Consider the following 24,243-nt stretch of genomic DNA (forward strand, 5'->3'; position numbering starts at 1 on the left):
TCTGACGTTGTTGAAGAGAAGGTGACCGAGGTGGTTGAGGAAAAGGTTACCGAGACCGCAGTCGAGAAGGTTGAGGCCAAGCCAGATGACAAACCACAGCAAGACGAACAGCCTGAACCATTGGAGCCTGTCTCTGACGTTGTAGAAGAGAAGGTGACCGAGGTTGTTGAGGAAAAGGTTACCGAGACCGTAGTCGAGAAGGTTGAGGCCAAGCCATATGACAAACCACAGCAAGACGAACAGCCCGAGCCATCTGTCTCTGACGTTGTTGAAGAGAAGGTGACCGAGGTGGTTGAGGAAATGGTTACCGAGACCGTAGTCGAGAAGGTTGAGGCCAAGCCAGATGACAAACCACAGCAAGACAAACAGCCCGAGCCATCGGAGCCTGTCTCTGATGTTGTTGAAGAGAAGGTGACCGAGGTTGTCGAGGAAAAGGTTACCGAGACCGTAGTCGAGAAGGTTGAGGCCAAGCCAGATGACAAACCACAGCAAGACGAACAGCCCGAGCCATCGGAGCCTGTCTCTGACGTTTTTGAAGAGAAGTTGACCGAGGTTGTCGAGGAAAAGCTTACCGAGACCATAATCGAGAAGGTTGAGGCCAAGCCAGATGACAAACCACAGCAAGACGAACAGCCCGAGCCATCGGAGCCTGTCTCTGTCGTTGTTGAAGAGAAGGTGACCGAGGTTGTCGAGGAAAAGGTTACCGAGACCGTAGTCGAGAAGGTTGAGGCCAAGCCAGATGACAAACCAGAGCAAGACAAACAGCCCGAGCCATCGGAGCCTGTCTCTGACGTTGTTGAAGAGAAGGTGACCGAGGTTGTCGAGGAAAAGCTTACCGAGACCATAATCGAGAAGGTTGAGGCCAAGCCAGATGACAAACCACAGCAAGACGAACAGCCCGAGCCATCGGAGCCTGTCTCTGTCGTTGTTGAAGAGAAGGTGACCGAGGTTGTCGAGGAAAAGGTTACCGAGACCGTAGTCGAGAAGGTTGAGGCCAAGCCAGATGACAAACCAGAGCAAGACAAACAGCCCGAGCCATCGGAGCCTGTCTCTGACGTTGTTGAAGAGAAGGTGACCGAGGTTGTTGATGAAAAGGTTACCGAGACCGTAGTCGAGAAGGTTGAGGCGAAGCCAGATGACAAACCACAGCAAGACGAACAGCCCGAGCCATCGGAGCCTGTCTCTATCATTGTTGAAGAGAAGGTGACCGAGGTTGTTGAGGAAAAGGTTACCGAGACCGTAGTCGAGAAGGTTGAGGCCAAGCCAGAAGACAAACCACAGCAAGACGAACAGCCCGAGCCATCGGAGCCTGTCTCTGACGTTTTTGAAGAGAAGTTGACCGAGGTTGTCGAGGAAAACCTTACCGAGACCGTAATCGAGAAGGTTGAGGCCAAGTCAGATGACAAACCAGAGCAAGACAAACAGCCCGAGCCATTGGAGCCTGTCTCTGACGTTGTTGAAGAGAAGGTGACCGAGGTTGTTGAGGAAAAGGTTACCGAGACCGTAGTCGAGAAGGTTGAGGCCAAGCCAGATGACAAACCAGAGCAAGACGAACAGCCCGAGCCATCGGAGCCTGTCTCTGATGTTGTTGAAGAGAAGGTGACCGAGGTTGTCGAGGAAATGGTTACCGAGACCGTAGTCGAGAAGGTTGAGGCCAAGCCAGATGACAAACCACAGCAAGACGAACAGCCCGAGCCATCGGAGCCTGTCTCTGACGATGTTGAAGAGAAGGTGACCGAGGTTGTTTTGGCAAAGGTTACCGAGACCGTAGTCGAGAAGGTTGAGGCCAAGCCAGATGACAAACCAGAGCAAGACGAACAGCCCGAGCCATCGGAGCCTGTCTCTGACATTGTTGAAGAGAACATGACCGAGGTTGTCATAGCAAAGATTACTGAGGCCATAGTCGAGAAGGTTGAAGCCAAGCCAGATGACAAACCAGAGCAAGACGAACAGCCTGAACCATCGGAGCCTGTCTCTGACGTTGTAGAAGAGAAGGTGACCGAGGTTGTTGAGGAAAAGATTACCGAGACCGTAGTCGAGAAGGTTGAGGCCAAGCCAGATGAAAAACCACAGCAAGACGAACAGCCCGAGCCATCTGTCTCTGACGTTGTTGAAGAGAAGGTGACCGAGGTGGTTGAGGAAAAGGTTACCGAGACCGTAGTCGAGAAGGTCGAGGACAAGCCAGATGACAAACCACAGCAAGACAAACAGCCCGAGCCATCGGAGCCTGTCTCTGATGTTGTTGAAGAGAAGGTGACCGAGGTGGTCGAGGCAAAGGTTACTGAGACCGTAGTCGAGAAGGTTGAGGCCAAGCGAGATGACAAACCACAGCAAGACGAACAGCCCGAGCCATCGGAGCCTGTCTCTGATGTTGTTGAAGAGAAGGTGACCGAGGTTGTCGAGGAAAAAGTTACCGAGACCGTAGTCGAGAAGGTTGAGGCCAAGTCAGATGACAAACCACAGCAAGACAAACAGCCCGAGCCATCGGAGCCTTTCTCTGATGTTGTTGAAGAGAAGGTGACCGAGGTTGTTGAGGAAAAGGTTACCGAGACCGTAGTCGAGAAGGTTGAGGCCAAGCCAGATGACAAACCAGAGCAAAACGAACAGCCCGAGCCATCGGAGCCTATCTCTGACGTTGTTGAAGAGAAGGTGACCGAGGTTGTAGAGCAAAAGGTTACCGAGACCGTAGTCGAGAAGGTTGAGGCCAAGCCAGATGACAAACCAGAGCAAGACGAACAGCCCGAGCCATCGGAGCCTGTCTCTGACGTTGTTGAAGAGAAGGTGACCGAGGTTGTTGATGAAAAGGTTACCGAGACCGTAATCGAGAAGGTTGAGGCCAAGCCAGATGACAAACCACAACAAGACGAACAGCCCGAGCCATCGGAGCCTGTCTCTATCATTGTTGAAGAGAAGGTGACCGAGGTTGTTGAGGAAAAGGTTACCGAGACCGTAGTCGAGAAGGTTGAGGCCAAGCCAGATGACAAACCAGAGCAAGACGAACAGCCCGAGCCATCGGAGCCTGTCTCTGACGTTGTTGAAGAGAAGGTGACCGAGGTTGTTGAGGAAAAGGTTACCGAGACCGTAGTCGAGAAGGTTGAGGCCAAGCCAGATGACCAACCAGAGCAAGACGAACAGCCCGAGCCATCGGAGCCTGTCTCTGATGTTGTTGAAGAGAAGGTGACCGAGGTTGTCGAGGAAAAGGTTACCGAGACCGTAGTCGAGAAGGTTGAGGCCAAGCCAGATGACAAACCAGAGCAAGACGAACAGCCCGAGCCATCGGAGCTTGTCTCTGATGTTGTTGAAGAGAAGGTGACCGAGGTTGTCGAGGAAAAGGTTACCGAGACCGTAGTCGAGAAGGTTGAGGCCAAGCCAGATGACAAACCACAGCAAGACGAACAGCCCGAGCCATCGGAGCCTGTCTCTGATGTTGTTGAAGAGAAGGTGACCGAGGTTGTCGAGGCAAAGGTTACCGAGACCGTAGTCGAGAAGGTTGAGGCCAAGCCAGATGACAAACCAGAGCAAGACGAACAGCCCGAGCCATCGGAGCCTGTCTCTGACGTTGTTGAAGAGAAGGTGACCGAGGTGGTTGAGGAAAAGGTTACCGAGACCGTAGTCGAGAAGGTTGAGGCCAAGCCAGATGACAAACCACAGCAAGACGAACAGCCCGAGCCATCGGAGCCTGTCTCTGATGTTGTTGAAGAGAAGATGACCGAGGTTGTCGAGGCAAAGGTTACTGAGACCGTAGCCGAGATGGTTGAGGCCAAGCCAGATGACAAACCACAGCAAGACGAACAGCCCGAGCCATCGAATCCTGTCTCTGTCGTTGTTGAAGAGAAGGTGACCGAGGTTGTCGAGGAAAAGGTTACCGAGACCGTAGTCGAGAAGGTTGAGGCCAAGCCAGATGACAAACCAGAGCAAGACAAACAGCCCGAGCCATCGGAGCCTGTCTCTGACGTTGTTGAAGAGAAGGTGACCGAGGTTGTTGATGAAAAGGTTACCGAGACCGTAGTCGAGAAGGTTGAGGCCAAGCCAGATGACAAACCACAGCAAGACCAACAGCCCGAGCCATCGGAGCCTGTCTCTATCATTGTTGAAGAGAAGGTGACCGAGGTTGTTGAGGAAAAGGTTACCGAGACCGTAGTCGAGAAGGTTGAGGCCAAGCCAGATGACAAACCACAGCAAGACGAACAGCCCGAGCCATCGGAGCCTGTCTCTGACGTTTTTGAAGAGAAGTTGACCGAGATTGTCGAGGAAAACCTTACCGAGACCGTAGTCGAGAAGGTTGAGGCCAAGTCAGATGACAAACCAGAGCAAGACAAACAGCCCGAGCCATTGGAGCCTGTCTCTGACGTTGTTGAAGAGAAGGTGACCGAGGTTGTTGAGGAAAAGTTTACCGAGACCGTAGTCGAGAAGGTTGAGGCCAAGCCAGATGACAAACCAGAGCAAGACGAACAGCCCGAGCCATCGGAGCCTGTCTCTGATGTTGTTGAAGAGAAGGTGACCGAGGTTGTCGAGGAAAAGGTTACCGAGACCGTAGTCGAGAAGGTTGAGGCCAAGCCAGATGACAAACCAGAGCAAGACGAACAGCCCGAGCCATCGGAGCCTGTCTCTGACGTTGTTGAAGAGAAGGTGACCGAGGTGGTTGAGGAAATGGTTACCGAGACCGTAGTCGAGAAGGTTGAGGCCAAGCCAGATGACAAACCACAGCAAGTCGAACAGCCCGAGCCATCGGAGCCTATCTCTGACGTTGTTGAAGAGAAAATGTCCAAGGATGTTGTGGCAAAGGTTACCGAGACCGTAGTCGAGAAGGTTGAGGCCAAGCCAGATGACAAACCAGAGCAAGACGAACAGCCCGAGCCATCGGAGCCTGTCTCTGATGTTGTTGAAGAGAAGGTGACCGAGGTTGTTGATGAAAAGGTTACCGAGACCGTAGTCGAGAAGGTTGAGGCCAAGCCAGATGACAAACCAGAGCAAGACGAACAGCCCGAGCCATCGGAGCCTGTCTCTGATGTTGTTGAAGAGAAGGTGACCGAGGTTGTTGAGGAAAAGGTTACCGAGACCGTAGTCGAGAAGGTTGAGGCCAAGCCAGATGACAAACCAGAGCAAGACGAACAGCCCGAGCCATCGGAGCCTGTCTCTGATGTTGTTGAAGAGAAGGTGACCGAGGTTGTTGAGGAAAAGGTTACCGAGACCGTAGTCGAGAAGGTTGAGGCCAAGCCAGATGACAAACCACAGCAAGACGAACAGCCCGAGCCTTTGGAGCCTGTCTCTGACGTTGTTGAAGAGAAGGTGACCGAGGTTGTCGAGGAAATGGTTACCGAGACCGTAGTCGAGAAGGTTGAGGCCAAGCCAGATGACAAACCACAGCAAGACGAACAGCCCGAGCCATCGGAGCCTGTCTCTGACGTTTTTGAAGAGAAGTTGACCGAGATTGTCGAGGAAAAGCTTACCGAGACCGTAATCGAGAAGGTTGAGGCCAAGTCAGATGACAAACCAGAGCAAGACAAACAGCCCGAGCCATTGGAGCCTGTCTCTGACGTTGTTGAAGAGAAGGTTACCAAAGTTGTTGAGGAAAAGGTTACCGAGACCGTAGTCGAGAAGGTTGAGGCCAAGCCAGATGAAAAACCACAACAAGACGAACAGCCCGAGCCATCGGAGCCTGTCTCTGACGTTGTTGAAGAGAAGGTGACCGAGGTTGTCGAGGAAAAGGTTACCGAGACCGTAGTCGAGAAGGTTGAGGCCAAGCCAGATGACAAACCAGAGCAAGACGAACAGCCCGAGCCATCGGAGCCTGTCTCTGATGTTGTTGAAGAGAAGGTGACCGAGGTTGTTGAGGAAAAGGTTACCGAGACCGTAGTCGAGAAGGTTGAGGCCAAGCCAGATGACAAACCAGAGCAAGACGAACAGCCCGAGCCTTTGGAGCCTGTCTCTGATGTTGTTGAAGAGAAGGTGACCGAGGTTGTAGAGGAAAAGGTTACCGAGACCGTAGTCGAGAAGGTTGAGGCCAAGCCAGATGACAAACCACAGCAAGACGAACAGCGCGAGCCATCGGAGCCTGTCTCTGATGTTGTTGAAGAGAAGATGACCGAGGTTGTTTTGGCAAAGGTTACCGAGACCGTAGTCGAGAAGGTTGAGGCCAAGCCAGATGACAAACCACAGCAAGACGAACAGCCCGAGCCATCGGAGCCTTTCTCTGACGTTGTTGAAGAGAAGGTGACCGAGGTTGTCATAGCAAAAATTACTGAGGCCATAGTCGAGAAGGTTGAAGCCAAGCCAGATGACAAACCACAGCAAGACGAACAGCCTGAACCATCGGAGCCTGTCTCTGACGTTGTAGAAGAGAAGGTGACCGAGGTTGTTGAGGAAAAGGTTACCGAGACCGTAGTCGAGAAGGTTGAGGCCAAGCCAGATGAAAAACCACAACAAGACGAACAGCCCGAGCCATCGGAGCCTGTCTCTGACGTTGTTGAAGAGAAGGTGACCGAGGTTGTTTTGGCAAAGGTTACCGAGACCGTAATCGAGAAGGTTGAGGCCAAGCCAGATGACAAACCAGAGCAAGACGAACAGCCCGAGCCATTGGAGCCTGTCTCTGATGTTGTTGAAGAGAAGGTGACCGAGGTTGTTGAGGAAAAGGTTACCGAGACCGTAGTCGAGAAGGTTGAGGCCAAGCCAGATGACAAACCACAGCAAGACGAACAGCCCGAGCCATCGGAGCCTGTCTCTGACGTTGTTGAAGAGAAGGTGACCGAGGTGGTTGAGGAAAAGGTTACCGAGACCGTAGTCGAGAAGGTTGAGGCCAAGCCAGATGACAAACCAGAGCAAGACGAACAGCCCGAGACATCGGAGCCTGTCTCTGACGTTGTTGAAGAGAAGGTATCCAAGGCGATTGAGGAAAAGGTTACCGAGACCGCAGTCGAGAAGGTTGAGGTCAAGCCAGATGACAAACCACAGCAAGACAAACAGCCCGAGCCATCGGAGCCTGTCTCTGATGTTGTTGAAGAGAAGGTGACCGAGGTTGTTGAGGAAAAGGTTACCGAGACCGTAGTCGAGAAGGTTGAGGCCAAGTCAGATGACAAACCAGAGCAAGACAAACAGCCCGAGCCATCGGAGCCTGTCTCTGACGTTGTTGAAGAGAAGGTGACCGAGGTTGTTGAGGAAAAGGTTACCGAGACCGTAGTCGAGAAGGTTGAGGCCAAGCCAGATGACAAACCACAACAAGACGAACAGCCCGAGCCATCGGAGCCTGTCTCTGACGTTGTTGAAGAGAAGGTGACCGAGGTTGTAGAGGAAAAGGTTACCGAGAACGTAGTCGAGAAGGTTGAGGCCAAGCCAGATGACAAACCAGAGCAAGACGAACAGCCCGAGCCATCGGAGCCTGTCTCTGACGTTGTTGAAGAGAAGGTGACCGAGGTGGTTGAGGAAAAGGTTACCGAGACCGTAGTCGAGAAGGTTGAGGCCAAGCCAGATGACAAACCACAGCAAGACAAACAGCCCGGGCCATCGGAGCCTGTCTCTGATGTTGTTGAAGAGAAGGTGACCGAGGTTGTCGAGGAAAAGGTTACCGAGACCGTAGTCGAGAAGGTTGAGGCCAAGCCAGATGACAAACCACAGCAAGACGAACAGCCCGAGCCATCGGAGCCTGTCTCTGATGTTGTTGAAGAGAAGGTGACCGAGGTTGTCGAGGCAAAGGTTACCGAGACCGTAGTCGAGAAGGTTGAGGCCAAGCCAGATGACAAACCAGAGCAAGACGAACAGCCCGAGCCATTGGAGCCTGTCTCCGACGTTGTTGAAGAGAAGGTTACCAAAGTTGTTGAGGAAAAGGTTACCGAGACCGTAGTCGAGAAGGTTGACGCCAAGCCAGATGACAAACCAGAAGAAGACGAACAGCCCGAGCCATCGGAGCCTGTCTCTGACGTCGTTAAAGAGAAGGTGACCGAGGTGGTTGATGAAAAGGTTACCGAGACCGTAGTCGAGAAGGTTGAAGCCAAGCCAGATGACAAACCAGAGCAAGACGAACAGCCCGAGCCATCGGAGCCTGTCTCTGACGTTGTTGAAGAGAAGGTGACCGAGGTTGTTGAGGAAAAGGTTACCGAGACCGTAGTCGAGAAGGTTGAGGCCAAGCCAGATGACAAACCACAGCAAGACGAACAGCCCGAGCCATCGGAGCCTGTCTCTGACGTTGTTGAAGAGAAGGTGACCGAGGTTGTTAAAGAAAAGATTACCGAGATCGTAGTCGAGAAGGTTGAGGCCAAGCCAGATGACAAACCAGAGCAAGACGAACAGCCCGAGTCATCAGAGCCTGTCTCTGTCATTGCTGAAGCGAAGTTGACCGAGGTTGTTTTGGCAAAGGTTACCGAGACCGTAATCGAGAAGGTTGAGGCCAAGCCAGATGACAAACCACAGAAAGACGAACAGCCAAAGCCATCGGGGCCTGTCTCTGACGTTGTTGAAGAGAAGGTGACCGAGGTGGTTGAGGAAAAGGTTACCGAGATCGTAGTCGAGAAGGTTGAGGCCAAGCCAGATGACAAACCAGAGCAAGACGAACAGCCCGAGCCATCGGAGCCTGTCTCTGACGTTGTTGAAGAGAAGGTGACCGAGGTTGTTAAGGAAAATATTACCGAGATCGCAGTCGAGAAGCTTGAGGCCAAGCCAGATGACAAACCACAGCAAGACGAACAGCCCGAGCCATCGGAGCCTGTCTCTGTCATTGTTGAAGCGAAGTTGACCGAGGATGTTGAGGAAAAGGTTACCGAGACCGTAGTCGAGAAGGTTGAGGCCAAGCCAGATGACAAACCAGAGCAAGACGAACAGCCCGAGCCATCGGAGCCTGTCTCTGACGTTGTTGAAGAGAAGGTGACCGAGGTTGGCGAGACAAAGGTTACCGAGACCGCAGTCGAGAAGGTTGAGGCCAAGCCAGATGACAAACCAGACCAAGACGAACAGCCCGAGCCATCGGAGCCTGTCTCTGACGTTGTTGAAGAGAAGGTGACCGAGGTGGTTGAGGAAAAGGTTACCGAGACCTTAGTCGAGAAGGTTGAGGCCAAGCCAGATGACAAACCAGAGCAAGACGAACAGTTCGAGCGATCGAAGCCTGTCTCTGAAGTTGTTGAAGAGAAGGTGACCGAGGTTGTTGAGGAAAAGGTTACCGAGACCGTAGTCGAGAAGGTTGAGGCCAAGCCAGATGACAAACCAGATCAAGACGAACAGCCCGAGCCATCGGAGCCTGTCTCTGACGTTGTTGAAGAGAAGGTGACCGAGGTTGTCGAGGAAAAGGTTACCGAGACCGTAGTCGAGAAGGTTGAGGCCAAGCCAGATGACAAACCACAGCAAGGCGAACAGCCCGAGCCATCGGAGCCTGTCTCTGTTGTTTTTAAAGAGAAGGTGACCGAGATTGTTGAGGAAAAGGTTACCGAGACCGTAGTCGAGAAGGTTGAGGCCAAGCCAGATGACAAACCACAGCAAGACGAACAGCCCGAGCCATCGGAGCCTGTCTCTGACGTTATTGAAGAGAAGGTGACCGAGGTTGTTGAGGAAAAGATTACCGAGACCGTAGTCGAGAAGGTTGACGCCAAGACAGATGACAAACCACAACAAGACGAACAGCCCGAGCCATCGGAGCCTGTCTCTGACGTTGTTGAAGAGAAGGTGACCGAGGTTGTTGAGGAAAAGGTTACCGAGACCGTAGTCGAGAAGGTTGAGGCCAAGCCAGATGACAAACCACAGCAAGAAGAACAGCCCGAGCCATCGGAGCCTGTCTCTGACGTTGTTGAAGAGAAGGTGACCGAGGTTGTTGAGGCAAAGGTTACCGAGACCGTAGTCGAGAAGGTTGACGCCAAGACAGAAGACGAACCGGAACAAGACGAACAGCCCGAGCCATCGGAGCCTGTCTCTATCGTTGTTGAAGAGAAGGTGACCGAGGTGGTCGAGGAAAAGGTTACCGAGATCGTAGTCGAGAAGGTTGAGGCCAAGCCAGATGACAAACCACAGCAAGACGAACAGCCCGAGCCATCGGATCCTGTCTCTGACGTTATTGAAGAGAAGGTGACCGAGGTTGTCGAGGAAAAGGTTACCGAGACCGTAGTCGAGAAGGTTGAGGCCAAGTCAGATGACAAACCAGAGCAAGACGAACAGCCCGAGCCATCGGAGCCTGTCTCTGACGTTGTTGAAGAGAAGGTGACCGAGGTTGTTGAGGAAAAGGTTACCGAGACCGTAGTCGAGAAGGTTGAGGCCAAGCCAGATGACAAACCAGAGCAAGACGAACAGCCCGGGCCATCGGAGCCTGTCTCTGACGTTGTTGAAGAGAAGGTGACCGAGGTTGTTGAGGAAAAAGTTACCGAGACCGTAGTCGAGAAGGTTGAGGCCAAGCTAGATGACAAACCAGATCAAGACGAACAGTCCGAGCTTTCGGAGCCTGTCTCTGACGTTGTTGAAGAGAAGGTGACCGAGGTTGTTAAGGAAAAGGTTACCGAGACCGCAGTCGAGAAGGTTGAGGCCAAACCAGATGACAAACCAGAGCAAGACGAACAGCCCGAGCCATCGGAGCCTGTCTCTGACGTTGTTGAAGAGAACATGACCGAGGTTGTCATAGCAAAGATTACTGAGGCCATAGTCGAGAAGGTTGAAGCCAAGCCAGATGACAAACCAGAGCAAGACGAACAGCCCGAGCCATCGGAGCCTGTCTCTGACGTTGTTGAAGAGAAGGTGACCGAGGTTGTTGAGGAAAAGGTTACCGAGACCGTATTCGAGAAGTTTGAGGCCAAGCCAGAAGACAAAACACAGCTAGACGAACAGCCCGAGCCATCGGAGCCTGTCTCTGACGTTGTTGAAGAGAAGGTAACCGAGGTTGTTGAGGAAATGTTTACAGAGATTGAGATCGAGAAGGTTGAGGCCAAGCCAGATGACAAACCACAGCAAGACGAACAGCCCGAGCCATCGGAGCCTGTCTCTGACGTTGTTGAAGAGAAGGTGACCGAGGTTGTTGATACAAAGGTTACCGAGACCGTAGTCGAGAAGGTTGAGGCCAAACCAGATGACAAACCAGGGCAAGACGAACAGCCCGAGCCATCGGAGCCTGTCTCTGACGTTGTAGAAGAGAAGGTGACCGAGGTTGTTGATACAAAGGCTACCGAGACCGTAGTCGAGAAGGTGGAGGCCAAGCCAGATGACAAACCAGAGCAAGACGAACAACCCGAGCCATCGGAGCCTGTCTCTGACGTTGTTGAAGAGAAGGTGACCGAGGTTGTCGAGGCAAAGTTTGCCGAGACCGTAGTCGAGAAGGTTGAGGCCAAGCCAGATGACAAACCACAGCTAGACGAACAGCCCGAGCCATCGGAGCCTGTCTCTGACGTTGTTGAAGAGAAGGCGACCGAGTTTGTTAATACAAAGGTTACCGAGACCGTAGTCAAGAAGGTTGAGGCCAAGCCAGATGACAAACCAGAACAAGACGAACAGCCCGAGCCATTGGAGCCTGTCTCTGACGTTGTTGAAGAGAAGGTGACCGAGGTTGTTGAGGAAAAGGTTACCGAGACCGTAGTCGAAAAGATTGAGGCCAAGCCAGATGACAAACCAGAGCAAGACGAACAGCCCGAGCCATCGGAGCCTGTCTCTGACGTTGTTGAAGAGAAGGTGACCGAGGTTGTCGAGGCAAAGGTTACCGAGACCGTAGTCGAGAAGGTTGAGGCCAAGCCAGAAGACAAAACACAGCTAGACGAACAGCCCGAGCCATCGGAGCCTGTCTCTGACGTTGTTGAAGAGAAGGTGACCGAGGTTGTTGAGGAAATGTTTACAGAGATTGAGATCGAGAAGGTTGAGGCCAAGCCAGATGACAAACCAGAGCAAGACGAACAGCCCGAGCCTTTGGAGCCTGTCTCTGACGTTGTTGAAGAGAAGGTGACCGAGGTTGTCGAGGAAATGGTTACCGAGACCGTAGTCGAGAAGGTTGAGGCCAAGCCAGATGACAAACCACAGCAAGACGAACAGCCCGAGCCATCGGAGCCTGTCTCTGACGTTTTTGAAGAGAAGTTGACCGAGATTGTCGAGGAAAAGCTTACCGAGACCGTAATCGAGAAGGTTGAGGCCAAGTCAGATGACAAACCAGAGCAAGACAAACAGCCCGAGCCATTGGAGCCTGTCTCTGACGTTGTTGAAGAGAAGGTTACCAAAGTTGTTGAGGAAAAGGTTACCGAGACCGTAGTCGAGAAGGTTGAGGCCAAGCCAGATGAAAAACCACAACAAGACGAACAGCCCGAGCCATCGGAGCCTGTCTCTGACGTTGTTGAAGAGAAGGTGACCGAGGTTGTCGAGGGAAAGGTTACCGAGACCGTAGTCGAGAAGGTTGAGGCCAAGCCAGATGACAAACCAGAGCAAGACGAACAGCCCGAGCCATCGGAGCCTGTCTCTGATGTTGTTGAAGAGAAGGTGACCGAGGTTGTTGAGGAAAAGGTTACCGAGACCGTAGTCGAGAAGGTTGAGGCCAAGCCAGATGACAAACCAGAGCAAGACGAACAGCCCGAGCCTTTGGAGCCTGTCTCTGAAGTTGTTGAAGAGAAGGTGACCGAGGTTGTAGAGGAAAAGGTTACCGAGACCGTAGTCGAGAAGGTTGAGGCCAAGCCAGATGACAAACCACAGCAAGACGAACAGCGCGAGCCATCGGAGCCTGTCTCTGATGTTGTTGAAGAGAAGATGACCGAGGTTGTTTTGGCAAAGGTTACCGAGACCGTAGTCGAGAAGGTTGAGGCCAAGCCAGATGACAAACCACAGCAAGACGAACAGCCCGAGCCATCGGAGCCTGTCTCTGACGTTGTTGAAGAGAAGGTGACCGAGGTTGTCATAGCAAAAATTACTGAGGCCATAGTCGAGAAGGTTGAAGCCAAGCCAGATGACAAACCACAGCAAGACGAACAGCCTGAACCATCGGAGCCTGTCTCTGACGTTGTAGAAGAGAAGGTGACCGAGGTTGTTGAGGAAAAGGTTACCGAGACCGTAGTCGAGAAGGTTGAGGCCAAGCCAGATGAAAAACCACAACAAGACGAACAGCCCGAGCCATCGGAGCCTGTCTCTGACGTTGTTGAAGAGAAGGTGACCGAGGTTGTTTTGGCAAAGGTTACCGAGACCGTAATCGAGAAGGTTGAGGCCAAGCCAGATGACAAACCAGAGCAAGACGAACAGCCCGAGCCATTGGAGCCTGTCTCTGATGTTGTTGAAGAGAAGGTGACCGAGGTTGTTGAGGAAAAGGTTACCGAGACCGTAGTCGAGAAGGTTGAGGCCAAGCCAGATGACAAACCACAGCAAGACGAACAGCCCGAGCCATCGGAGCCTGTCTCTGACGTTGTTGAAGAGAAGGTGACCGAGGTTGTTGAGGAAAAGGTTACCGAGACCGTAGTCGAGAAGGTTGAGGCCAAGTCAGATGACAAACCAGAGCAAGACAAACAGCCCGAGCCATCGGAGCCTGTCTCTGACGTTGTTGAAGAGAAGGTGACCGAGGTTGTTGAGGAAAAGGTTACCGAGACCGTAGTCGAGAAGGTTGAGGCCAAGCCAGATGACAAACCACAACAAGACGAACAGCCCGAGCCATCGGAGCCTGTCTCTGACGTTGTTGAAGAGAAGGTGACCGAGGTTGTAGAGGAAAAGGTTACCGAGACCGTAGTCGAGAAGGTTGAGGCCAAGCCAGATGACAAACCAGAGCAAGACGAACAGCCCGAGACATCGGAGCCTGTCTCTGACGTTGTTGAAGAGAAGGTATCCAAGGCGATTGAGGAAAAGGTTACCGAGACCGCAGTCGAGAAGGTTGAGGCCAAGCCAGATGACAAACCACAGCAAGACAAACAGCCCGAGCCATCGGAGCCTGTCTCTGATGTTGTTGAAGAGAAGGTGACCGAGGTTGTTGAGGAAAAGGTTACCGAGACCGTAGTCGAGAAGGTTGAGGCCAAGTCAGATGACAAACCAGAGCAAGACAAACAGCCCGAGCCATCGGAGCCTGTCTCTGACGTTGTTGAAGAGAAGGTGACCGAGGTTGTTGAGGAAAAGGTTACCGAGACCGTAGTCGAGAAGGTTGAGGCCAAGCCAGATGACAAACCACAACAAGACGAACAGCCCGAGCCATCGGAGCCTGTCTCTGACGTTGTTGAAGAGAAGGTGACCGAGGTTGTAGAGGAAAAGGTTACCGAGACCGTAGTCGAGAAGGTTGAGGCCAAGCCAGATGACAAACCAGAGCAAGACGAACAGCCCGAGCCATCGGAGCCTGTCTCTGACGTTGTTGAAGAGAAGGTGACCGAGGTGGTTGAGGAAAAGGTTACCGAGACCGTAGTCGAGAAGGTTGAGGCCAAGCCAGATGACAAACCAGAGCAAGACGACCAGCCCGAGTCATCAGAGCCTGTCTCTGACGTTTTTGAAGAGAAGGTGACCGAGGTTGTCGAGGAAAAGGTTACCGAGACCGTAGTCGAGAAGGTTGAGGCGAAGCCAGATGACAAACCAGAGCAAGACGAACAGCCCGAGCCATCGGAGCCTGTCTCTGACGTTGTTGAAGAGAAGGTGACCGAGGTTGTTGAGGAAAAGGTTACCGAGACCGTAGTCGAGAAGGTTGAGGCCAAGCCAGATGACAAACCACAGCAAGACAAACAGCTCGGGCCATCGGAGCCTGTCTCTGATGTTGTTGAAGAGAAGGTGACCGAGGTTGTCGAGGAAAAGGTTACCGAGACCGTAGTCGAGAAGGTTGAGGCCAAGCCAGATGACAAACCACAGCAAGACGAACAGCCCGAGCCATCGGAGCCTGTCTCTGATGTTGTTGAAGAGAAGGTGACCGAGGTTGTCGAGGCAAAGGTTACCGAGACCGTAGTCGAGAAGGTTGAGGCCAAGCCAGATGACAAACCAGAGCAAGACGAACAGCCCGAGCCATTGGAGCCTGTCTCCGACGTTGTTGAAGAGAAGGTTACCAAAGTTGTTGAGGAAAAGGTTACCGAGACCGTAGTCGAGAAGGTTGACGCCAAGCCAGATGACAAACCAGAAGAAGACGAACAGCCCGAGCCATCGGAGCCTGTCTCTGACGTCGTTAAAGAGAAGGTGACCGAGGTGGTTGAGGAAAAGGTTACCGAGACCGTAGTCGAGAAGGTTGAAGCCAAGCCAGATGACAAACCAGAGCAAGACGAACAGCCCGAGCCATCGGAGCCTGTCTCTGACGTTGTTGAAGAGAAGGTGACCGAGGTTGTTGAGGAAAAGGTTACCGAGACCGTAGTCGAGAAGGTTGAGGCCAAGCCAGATGACAAACCACAGCAAGACGAACAGCCCGAGCCATCGGAGCCTGTCTCTGACGTTGTTGAAGAGAAGGTGACCGAGGTTGTTAAAGAGAAGATTACCGAGATCGTAGTCGAGAAGGTTGAGGCCAAGCCAGATGACAAACCAGAGCAAGACGAACAGCCCGAGTCATCAGAGCCTGTCTCTGTCATTGCTGAAGCGAAGTTGACCGAGGTTGTCGAGACAAAGGTTACCGAGACCGTAGTCGAGAAGGTTGAGGCCAAGCCAGATGACAAACCACAGAAAGACGAACAGCCAAAGCCATCGGGGCCTGTCTCTGACGTTGTTGAAGAGAAGGTGACCGAGGTGGTTGAGGAAAAGGTTACCGAGATCGTAGTCGAGAAGGTTGAGGCCAAGCCAGATGACAAACCAGAGCAAGACGAACAGCCCGAGCCATCGGAGCCTGTCTCTGACGTTGTTGAAGAGAAGGTGACCGAGGTTGTTAAGGAAAATATTACCGAGATCGCAGTCGAGAAGGTTGAGGCCAAGCCAGATGACAAACCACAGCAAGACGAACAGCCCGAGCCATCGGAGCCTGTCTCTGTCATTATTGAAGCGAAGTTGACCGAGGATGTTGAGGAAAAGGTTACCGAGACCGTAGTCGAGAAGGTTGAGGCCAAGCCAGATGACAAACCAGAGCAAGACGAACAGCCCGAGCCATCGGAGCCTGTCTCTGACGTTGTTGAAGAGAAGGTGACCGAGGTTGGCGAGACAAAGGTTACCGAGACCGTAGTCGAGAAGGTTGAGGCCAAGCCAGATGACAAACCAGACCAAGACGATCAGCCCGAGCCATCGGAGCCTGTCTCTGACGTTGTTGAAGAGAAGGTGACCGAGGTGGTTGAGGAAAAGGTTACCGGGACCTTAGTCGAGAAGGTTGAGGCCAAGCCAGATGACAAACCAGAGCAAGACGAACAGTTCGAGCGATCGAAGCCTGTCTCTGAAGTTGTTGAAGAGAAGGTGACCGAGGTTGTTGAGGAAAAGGTTACCGAGACCGTAGTCGAGAAGGTTGAGGCCAAGCCAGATGACAAACCAGATCAAGACGAACAGCCCGAGCCATCGGAGCCTGTCTCTGACGTTGTTGAAGAGAAGGTGACCGAGGTTGTCGAGGAAAAGGTTACCGAGACCGTAGTCGAGATGGTTGAGGCCAAGCCAGATGACAAACCACAGCAAGGCGAACAGCCCGAGCCATCGGAGCCTGTCTCTGTTGTTTTTAAAGAGAAGGTGACCGAGATTGTTGAGGAAAAGGTTACCGAGACCGTAGTCGAGAAGGTTGAGGCCAAGCCAGATGACAAACCACAGCAAGACGAACAGCCCGAGCCATCGGAGCCTGTCTCTGACGTTATTGAAGAGAAGGTGACCGAGGTTGTTGAGGAAAAGATTACCGAGACCGTAGTCGAGAAGGTTGACGCCAAGACAGATGACAAACCACAACAAGACGAACAGCCCGAGCCATCGGAGCCTGTCTCCGACGTTGTTGAAGAGAAGGTGACCGAGGTTGTTGAGGAAAAGGTTACCGAGACCGTAGTCGAGAAGGTTGAGGCCAAGCCAGATGACAAACCACAGCAAGAAGAACAGCCCGAGCCATCGGAGCCTGTCTCTGACGTTGTTGAAGAGAAGGTGACCGAGGTTGTTGAGGAAAAGGTTACCGAGACCGTAGTCGAGAAGGTTGAGGCCAAGCCAGATGACAAACCAGAGCAAGACGAACAGCCCGGGCCATCGGAGCCTGTCTCTGACGTTGTTGAAGAGAAGGTGACCGAGGTTGTCGAGGAAAAGGTTACCGAGACCGTAGTCGAGAAGGTTGAGGCCAAGTCAGATGACAAACCAGAGCAAGACGAACAGCCCGAGCCATCGGAGCCTGTCTCTGACGTTGTTGAAGAGAAGGTTACCGAGGTTGTTGAGGAAAAGGTTACCGAGACCGTAGTCGAGAAGGTCGAGGCCAAGCCAGATGACAAACCAGAGCAAGACGAACAGCCCGGGCCATCGGAGCCTGTCTCTGACGTTGTTGAAGAGAAGGTGACCGAGGTTGTTGAGGAAAAAGTTACCGAGACCGTAGTCGAGAAGGTTGAGGCCAAGCTAGATGACAAACCACAGCAAGACGAACAGTCCGAGCTTTCGGAGCCTGTCTCTGACGTTGTTGAAGAGAAGGTGACCGAGGTTGTTAAGGAAAAGGTTACCGAGACCGCAGTCGAGAAGGTTGAGGCCAAACCAGATGACAAACCAGAGCAAGACGAACAGCCCGAGCCATCGGAGCCTGTCTCTGACGTTGTTGAAGAGAACATGACCGAGGTTGTCATAGCAAAGATTACTGAGGCCATAGTCGAGAAGGTTGAAGCCAAGCCAGATGACAAACCAGAGCAAGACGAACAGCCCGAGCCATCGGAGCCTGTCTCTGACGTTGTTGAAGAGAAGGTGACCGAGGTTGTTGAGGAAAAGGTTACCGAGACCGTATTCGAGAAGTTTGAGGCCAAGCCAGAAGACAAAACACAGCTAGACGAACAGCCCGAGCCATCGGAGCCTGTCTCTGACGTTGTTGAAGAGAAGGTAACCGAGGTTGTTGAGGAAATGTTTACAGAGATTGAGATCGAGAAGGTTGAGGCCAAGCCAGATGACAAACCACAGCAAGACGAACAGCCCGAGCCATCGGAGCCTGTCTCTGACGTTGTTGAAGAGAAGGTGACCGAGGTTGTTGATACAAAGGCTACCGAGACCGTAGTCGAGAAGGTGGAGGCCAAGCCAGATGACAAACCAGAGCAAGACGAACAACCCGAGCCATCGGAGCCTGTCTCTGACGTTGTTGAAGAGAAGGTGACCGAGGTTGTCGAGGAAAAGGTTACCGAGACCGTAGTCGAGAAGGTTGAGGCCAAGCCAGAAGACAAACCACAGCTAGACGAACAGCCCGAGCCATCGGAGCCTGTCTCTGACGTTGTTGAAGAGAAGGCGACCGAGTTTGTTAATACAAAGGTTACCGAGACCGTAGTCAAGAAGGTTGAGGCCAAGCCAGATGACAAACCAGAGCAAGACGAACAGCCCGAGCCATCGGAGCCTGTCTCTGACGTTGTTGAAGAGAAGGTGACCGAGGTTGTCGAGGCAAAGTTTGCCGAGACCGTAGTCGAGAAGGTTGAGGCCAAGCCAGAAGACAAAACACAGCTAGTCGAACAGCCCGAGCCATCGGAGCCTGTCTCTGACGTTGTTGAAGAGAAGGTGACCGTGGTTGTTGAAGAAAAGGTTACCGAGACCGTAGTCGAGAAGGTTGAGGCCAAGCCAGATGACAAACCAGAGCAAGACGAACAGCCCGAGCCATCGGAGCCTGTCTCTGACGTTGTTGAAGAGAAGGTGACCGAGGTTGTTGAGGAAAAGGTTTTCGAGGTCGCAGTTGAGAGAGTTGAGGCCAAGCCAGATGACAAACCAGAGCAAGACGAACAGCCCGAGCCATCGGAGGCTTTCTCCTACGTTGTTGAAGAGAAGGTGACCGAGGTTGTCGAGGCAAAGGTTACCGAGACCGTAGTCGAGAAGGTTGAGGCCAAGCCAGATGACAAAACACAGCTAGACGAACAGCCCGAGCCATCGGAGCCTGTCTCTGACGTTGTTGAAGAGAAGGTAACCGAGGCTGTTGAGGAAATGTTTACAGAGACCGTAGTTGAGAAGATTGAGGCCAAGCCAGATGACAAACCAGAGCAAGACGAACAGCCCGAGCCATCGGAGCCTGTCTCTGACGTTGTTGAAGAGAAGGTGACCGAGGTTGTTGAGGAAAAGGTTACCGAGACCGTAGTCGAGAAGGTTGAGGCCAAGCCAGATGACAAACCAGAGCAAGACGAACAGCCCGAGCCATCGGAGCCTGTCTCTGACGTTGTTGAAGAGAAGGTGACCGAGGTTGTCGAGGAAAAGGTTACCGAGACCGTAGTCAAGAAGGTTGAGGCCAAGCCAGATGACATACCACAACAAGAAGAACAGCCCGAGCCATCGGAGCCTGTCTCTGACGTTGTTGAAGAGAATGTGACCGAGGTTGTTGAGGAAAAGGTTACCGAGATCGTAGTCGAGAAGGTTGAGGCCAAGCCAGATGACAAACCACAGCAAGACGAACAGCCCGAGCCATCGGAGCCTGTCTCTTACGTTGTTGAAGAGAAGGTGACCGAGGTTGTTGAGGAAAAGGTTACCGAGACCGTAATCGAAAAGGTTGAGGTCAAGCCAGATGACAAACCACAACAAGGCGAACAGCCAGGGCCATCGGAGCCTATCTCTGACGTTGTTGAAGAGAAAATGTCCAAGGATGTTGTGGAAAAGGTTACCGAGACCGTAGTCGAGAAGGTTGAGGCCAAGCCAGATGACAAACCAGAACAAGACGAACAGCCCGAGCCATCGGAGCCTGTCTCTATCGTTGTTGAAGAGAAGGTGACCGAGATTGTTGAGGAAAAGGTTACCGAGACCGTAGCCGAGAAGGTTGAGGCCAAGCCAGATGACAAACCAGAGCAAGACGAACAGCCCGAGCCATCGGAGCCTGTCTCTGACGTTGTTGAAGAGAAGGTGACCGAGGTTGTTGAGGAAAAGGTTACCGAGACCGTAGTCGAGAAGGTTGAGGCCAAGCCAGATGACAAACCAGAGCAAGACGAACAGCCCGAGCCATCGGAGCCTGTCTCTGACGTTGTTGAAGAGAAGGTGACCGAGGTTGTTGAGGAAAAGGTTACCGAGACCGCAGTCGAGAAGGTTGAGGCCAAGCCAGATGACAAACCACAGCAAGACGAACAGCCCGAGCCATCGGAGCCTGTCTCTGACGTTGTTGAAGAGAAGGTGACCGAGGTTGTTGAGGAAAAGGTTACCGAGACCGTAATCGAGATGGTTGAGGTCAAGCCAGATGACAAACCACAACAAGGCGAACAGCCAGGGCCATCGGAGCCTATCTCTGACGTTGTTGAAGAGAAAATGTCCGAGGATGTTGTGGAAAAGGTTACCGAGACCGTAGTCGAGAAGGTTGAGGCCAAGCCAGATGACAAACTAGAGCAAGACGAACAGCCCGAGCCATCGGAGCCTGTCTCTATCGTTGTTGAAGAGAAGGTGACCGAGATTGTTGAGGAAAAGGTTACCGAGACCGTAGCCGAGAAGGTTGAGGTCAAGCCAGATGACAAACCAGAGCAAGACGAACAGCCCGAGCCATCGGAGCCTGTCTCTGACGTTGTTGAAGAGAAGGTGACCGAGGTTGTTGAGGAAAAGGTTACCGAGACCGTAGTCGAGAAGGTTGAGGCCAAGCCAGATGACAAACCAGAGCAAGACAAACAGCCCGAGCCATCGGAGCCTGTCTCTGACGTTGTTGAAGAGAAGGTGACCGAGGTTGTTGATGAAAAGGTTACCGAGACCGTAGTCGAGAAGGTTGAGGCCAAGCCAGATGACAAACCACAGCAAGACCAACAGCCCGAGCCATCGGAGCCTGTCTCTCACGTTGTTGAAGAGAAGGTGACCGAGATTGTTGAGGAAAAAGTTACCGAGACCTTAGTCGAGAAGGTGGAGGCCAAGCCTAAAAACATACCAGATCAAGACGAACAGCCTGAGTCATCGGAGCCTGTCTCCGACGTTGTTGAAGAGAAGGTGACCGAGGTTGTAGAGCAAAAGGTTAATGAGACTGTAGTCGAGAAAGTTGAGGCCAACCAAGATGACAAACCAGAGCAAGACGAACAGCCCGAGCCATCGGAGCCTGTCTCTGACGTTGTTGAAGAGAATGTGACCGAGGTTGTTGAGGAAAAGGTTACCGAAACCGTAGTCGAGAAGGTTAAAGCCAAGCCAGATGACAAACCAGATCAAGACAAACAGCCCGAACCATTGGAGCCTGTCTCTGACGTTGTTGAAGAGAAGGTGACCGAGATTGTTGAGGAAATGTTTACACAGATTAAAGTCGAGAAGGTTAAGGCCAAGCCAGATGACAAACCAGAGCAAGACGAACAGCCCGATTCATTTGAGCCTTTCTCTGACGTTGTTGAAGAGAATGTGACCGAGGTGGTTGAGGAAAAGGTTACCGAGACCGTAGTCGAGAAGGTGGAGGCCAAGCGAGATGACAAACCAGATCAAGACGAACAGCCCGAGCCATCGGAGCCTGTCTCTGACGTTGTTGAAGAGAAGGTGACCGAGGTTGTTGAGGAAAAAGTTACCGAGACCGTAGTCGAGAAGGTTGAGGCCAAGCTAGATGACAAACCACAGCAAGACGAACAGCCCGAGCCATCGGAGCCTGTCTCTGACGTTGTTGAAGAGAAGGTATCCAAGGCGATTGAGGAAAAGGTTACCGAGACCGTAGTCGAGAAGGTGGAGGCCAAGCGAGATGACAAACCAGATCAAGACGAACAGCCCGAGCCATCGGAGCCTGTCTCTTACGTTGTTGAAGAGATGGTGACCGAAGTTGTTGAGGAAAAGGTTACCGAGACCGTAGTCGAGAAGGTTGAGGCCAAGCCAGATGACAAACCAGAGCAAGACAAACAGCCAGAGCCATCGGAGCCTGTCTCTGACGTTGTTGAAGAGAAGGTGACCGAGGTTGTTGAGGAAAAGGTTACAGAGACCGTAGTCGAGAAGGTTGAGGCCAAGCCAAATAACAAACCAGATCAAGACGATCAGCCTGAGCCAACGGAGCCTGTCTCTGAAGTTGTTGAAGAGAAGGTGACCGAGGTTGTCGAGGCAAAGGTTACCGAGACTGTAGTCGAGAAAGTTGAGGCCAACCTAGATGACAAACCAGATCAAGACGAACAGTCCGAGCCATCGGAGCCTGTCTCTGACGTTGTTGAAGAGAAGGTGACCGAGGTTGTTGAGGAAAAGGTTACTGAGACCGTAGTCGAGAAGGTTAAGGCCAAGCCAGATGACAAACCAGAGCAAGACGAACAGCCCGAGCCATCGGAACCTGTCTCTGACGTTGTTGAAGAGAAGGTGACCGAGGTTGTTGAGGAAAAGGTTACCGAGACCGTAGTCGAGAAGGTTGAAGCCAAGCCAGATGACAAACCAGAGCAAGACGAACAGCCCGAGCCATCGGAGCCTGTCTCTGACGTTGTTGAAGAGAAGGTGACCGAGGTTGTTGAGGAAAAGGATACCGAGACCGTAGTCGAGAAGGTTGAGGCCAAGCCAGATGACAAACCAGAGCAAGACGAACAGCCCGAGCCATCGGAGCCTGTCTCTGACGTTGTTGAAGAGAAGGTGACCAAGGTTGTTGAAGAAAAGTTTACCGAGACCGTAGCCGAGAAGGTTGAGGCCAAGCCAGATGACAAACCAGAGCAAAACGAACAGCCCGATTCATTTGAGCCTGTCTCTGACGTTGTTGAAGAGAAGGTAACCGAGGTTGTTGAGGAAATGTTTACAGAGATTGAGATCGAGAAGGTTGAGGCCAAGCCAGATGACAAACCACAGCAAGACGAACAGCCCGAGCCATCGGAGCCTGTCTCTGACGTTGTTGAAGAGAAGGTGACCGAGGTTGTTGATACAAAGGTTACCGAGACCGTAGTCGAGAAGGTTGAGGCCAAACCAGATGACAAACCAGGGCAAGACGAACAGCCCGAGCCATCGGAGCCTGTCTCTGACGTTGTAGAAGAGAAGGTGACCGAGGTTGTTGATACAAAGGCTACCGAGACCGTAGTCGAGAAGGTGGAGGCCAAGCCAGATGACAAACCAGAGCAAGACGAACAACCCGAGCCATCGAAGCCTATCTCTCACGTTGTTGAAGAGAATGTGACCGAGGTTGTTGAGGAAAAGGTTACCGAGACCGTAGTCGAGAAGGTTGAGGCCAAGCCAGATGACAAACCAGAGCAAGACGAACAGCCAGAGCCATCGGAGCCTGTCTCTGACGTTGTTGAAGAGAAGGTGACCGAGGTGGTTGAGGAAAAGGTTACCGAGACCGTAGTCGAGAAGGTTGAAGCCAAGCCAGATGACAAACCAGAGCAAGACGAACAGCCCGAGCCATCGGAGCCTGTCTCTGACGTTGTTGAAGAGAAGGTGACCGAGGATGTTGAGGAAAAGGTTACCGAGACCGCAGTTGAGAAGGTTGAGGCCAAGCCAGATGACAAACCAGATCAAGACGAACAGCCCGAGCCATCGAAGCCTATCTCTCACGTTGTTGAAGAGAATGTGACCGAGGTTGTTGAGGAAAAGGTTACCGAGACCGTAGTCGAGAAGGTTGAGGCCAAGCCAGATGACAAACCAGAGCAAGACGAACAGCCAGAGCCATCGGAGCCTGTCTCTGACGTTGTTGAAGAGAAGGTGACCGAGGTGGTTGAGGAAAAGGTTACCGAGACCGTAGTCGAGAAGCTTGAAGCCAAGCCAGATGAAAAACCACAACAAGACGAACAGCCCGAGCCATCGGAGCCTTTCTCTGACGTTGTTGAAGAGAAGGTGACCGAGGTTGTTGAGGAAAAGGTTACCGAGACCGTAGCCGAGAAGGTTGAGGCCAAGACAGATGACAAACCAGAGCAAGACGAACAGCCCGAGCCATCGGAGCCTGTCTCTGACGTTGTTGAAGAGAAGGTGACCGAGGTGGTCGAGGAAAAGGTTACCGAGACCGTAGTCGAGAAGGTGGAGGCCAAGACAGATGACAAACCAGAGCAAGACGAACAGCCCGAGCCATCGGAGCCTATCTCTGACGTTGTTGAAGAGAAAATGTCCGAGGATGTTGTGGAAAAGGTTACCGAGACCATAGTCGAGAAGGTTGAGGCCAAGCCAGATGACAAACCAGATCAAGACGAACAGCCCGAGCCATCGGAGCCTGTCTCTATCGTTGTTAAAGAGAAGGTGACCGAGATTGTTGAGGAAAAGGTTACCGAGACCGTAGTCGAGAAGGTTGAGGCCAAGCCAGATGACAAACCACAGCAAGACGAACAGCCCGAGCCATCGAAGCCTATCTCTGACGTTGTTGAAGAGAAGGTGACCGAGGTGGTCGAGGAAAAGGTTACCGAGACCGTAGTCGAGAAGGTTGAGGCCAAGCCAGATGACAAACCACAG

The 24,243-nt window shown here is 52.4% G+C and overlaps 1 protein-coding gene across 1 annotated transcript in view; it reads left to right on the forward strand.

The window, feature by feature from the left end:
- LOC126556539 (ankyrin-3) overlaps positions 1-24,243 on the forward strand; it is a 108,722-nt gene that overhangs the window by 65,278 nt on the left and 19,201 nt on the right. The window contains exons 30-45 of the mRNA XM_050211800.1: positions 2,287-3,741; positions 4,399-4,665; positions 4,795-5,193; positions 5,719-5,853; positions 7,171-7,701; positions 9,415-9,813; positions 9,943-10,209; positions 10,867-11,001; positions 11,527-11,661; positions 13,243-13,509; positions 13,903-14,301; positions 14,431-15,225; positions 16,543-17,205; positions 17,863-18,129; positions 18,919-19,185; positions 22,087-22,363. Coding sequence (XP_050067757.1) covers positions 2,287-3,741; positions 4,399-4,665; positions 4,795-5,193; positions 5,719-5,853; positions 7,171-7,701; positions 9,415-9,813; positions 9,943-10,209; positions 10,867-11,001; positions 11,527-11,661; positions 13,243-13,509; positions 13,903-14,301; positions 14,431-15,225; positions 16,543-17,205; positions 17,863-18,129; positions 18,919-19,185; positions 22,087-22,363 — 6,658 coding nt within the window. The remainder of the gene's footprint in view (positions 1-2,286; positions 3,742-4,398; positions 4,666-4,794; positions 5,194-5,718; positions 5,854-7,170; positions 7,702-9,414; positions 9,814-9,942; positions 10,210-10,866; positions 11,002-11,526; positions 11,662-13,242; positions 13,510-13,902; positions 14,302-14,430; positions 15,226-16,542; positions 17,206-17,862; positions 18,130-18,918; positions 19,186-22,086; positions 22,364-24,243) is intronic.

The sequence above is a fragment of the Anopheles maculipalpis genome, chromosome 2RL (assembly GCF_943734695.1).
Source record: "Anopheles maculipalpis chromosome 2RL, idAnoMacuDA_375_x, whole genome shotgun sequence".
NCBI lineage: Eukaryota > Metazoa > Arthropoda > Insecta > Diptera > Culicidae > Anopheles > Anopheles maculipalpis.